Below are 1691 nucleotides of genomic sequence, written 5' to 3'. Positions count from 1 at the left end.
GAAGGTGTCCCTGCCCATGACAGGGGATGGAAGAAGATGATCTTCAAGGTCTCTTCTAGCCCAAACAAACCCATGATGCCCCGATTCTAAATTATAACTCTACTGCCAGGAAAACACCCTCATGGCTCAGCCCAGCACCCTCCTGGGACAGTTTTAACGCCGTTTTGGGACCCGCACTCCTCACACTCAGCCTTGCTCTGGGTGATCCATCATCCCCTGGCAGGCCCGGAGCAGCCCAGGCCGCGGGCACCGCCACCCTGCACCCAGACAGGCCGGGCGGGGCCCACACCGCGCTCCGGCTCCCTCAGGAGCGGCGCCGCCATAGTTCCCCTCACGGCTCCCACAGGCCGCAGGGACCCAGGGACTCGGGGAGGGGGCTCCACGGAGACCCCAAGGGCGGGCCCAGGGCTGGGGGCGCAGCCGGGCGGCCCTGGCGAGCAGAGCCCGGAGTGGAGGCCCGGAGCCCGGCCCCACAGCGCGGCCGCCGCCGCTGCCCGGCCGTGACTCGGCAGCGGGACCCGCCCGGCCCCGCCCCTCGCTCAACGCCCGCCCCTTCTCCACAGGCCGCCCATAGGGACTGCCCTCCCATTGGCCGAGCTCAGCTCCTCCTGGCCTCTGATTGGCCTATCCCCAGCAGCGGCCGTCTTTGGGCTGCGCGTCCTGCACTGCGATTGGTTTGCTCGCTTGTCACTCAACTATGCGTGCTATTTATTGGCTGGCGCGGCCCGTCATTCTCTGTGGGGGTTATTTTGTCCTCCGGTGAGCCGGCAGCGTAGGCCGCGCTGTGGGGGCGGCGCCGGGAGTCGCAAACTGTCACTGCTTGTCTTTGCACCTGAGACATTGCATCCCCTTCCCCAACTGCCCATTAGCCAGCGAGGTTGTCAATCAAGCGGGAGAGGTGGCACCTCAGTGCTACGGTGACAGAGGAAATTGAGCCCTCCTTCTTCCGTTTCCGAGTGGATGGCTGAGCTGTCCTTTTATTTTTCTGTTTCTCTTCCATTGGGCAGTTTTGCTGTCGGTCACCGCAAGGGACGGGAACAAGCCCGCAGCGCAGTAGGCGGGAGTAGAGCCAAATCTACATTATGATTGGCAAACAGACCCGTCAATCAAAAATTACCATCTCTGATTGGGTTGTAGGGCAGTCATTCACAGTGGTGGGCGTGCCACGCGGCGGCACGAGGCGGGCTCAACTTTCCGGCACCGCGATTGGTTTATTCTACCGTCTGTCTGACTTTCCTCGCCGCTGATTGGTCGCAGATGCTGTCACTCAGATTGGTTCCACCGTTTGATTGGTCAGCGCCGGGGAGGCGGGGCGCTGCGCGGCGGCTGCGCGGGGGGACACGGCGGGGAGGGACGGACCAGGAATTATTTTTATTTCTTTGTTTCCCGGGGAAAAAAAATAGGAAAAAAAAGGGGAAAAAAGAAAAATAAACGAAAAAAAAAGGCCCCGCGCTCGGGAACCCCCCGCGGGGGCGGATGGTGCTGCCGTGAGCGGGGCGGGCCGGGCCGGGCCGGGCCGGCGGGATGAAGCGGCGGAGCGCGGACTGCAGCAAACTGCGGCGGCCGCTCAAGCGGAACCGCATCACCGAGGGCATCTACGGCAGGTACCGAGCGGCCGCCGCGGCGCCGGGAGCGGGCGGTTCGCGGCCCCGGGCTCTCCCCGGTAGCCCCCCGGCCCTGTCACCGTCATG

The 1691-nt window shown here is 64.0% G+C and overlaps 1 protein-coding gene across 1 annotated transcript in view; it reads left to right on the top strand.

Annotated features, from left to right (window-relative positions):
* The first annotated feature begins 1306 nt into the window (after positions 1 to 1306).
* The window catches only part of MACO1 (macoilin 1), a 22973-nt gene continuing 22588 nt past the window's right edge, over positions 1307 to 1691 (top strand). Inside the window, exon 1 of the mRNA XM_033519634.1 lies at positions 1307 to 1604. Within this exon, the coding sequence (XP_033375525.1) occupies positions 1525 to 1604 (80 nt within the window). The 5' untranslated portion in view covers positions 1307 to 1524. The remainder of the gene's footprint in view (positions 1605 to 1691) is intronic.

Source organism: Parus major, chromosome 23 (genome assembly GCF_001522545.3).
Source record: "Parus major isolate Abel chromosome 23, Parus_major1.1, whole genome shotgun sequence".
Classification (NCBI taxonomy): Eukaryota; Metazoa; Chordata; class Aves; order Passeriformes; family Paridae; genus Parus; species Parus major.
Note: the sequence above shows the minus strand (reverse complement) of the source record. Positions and strands in the feature narration are given on the sequence as shown.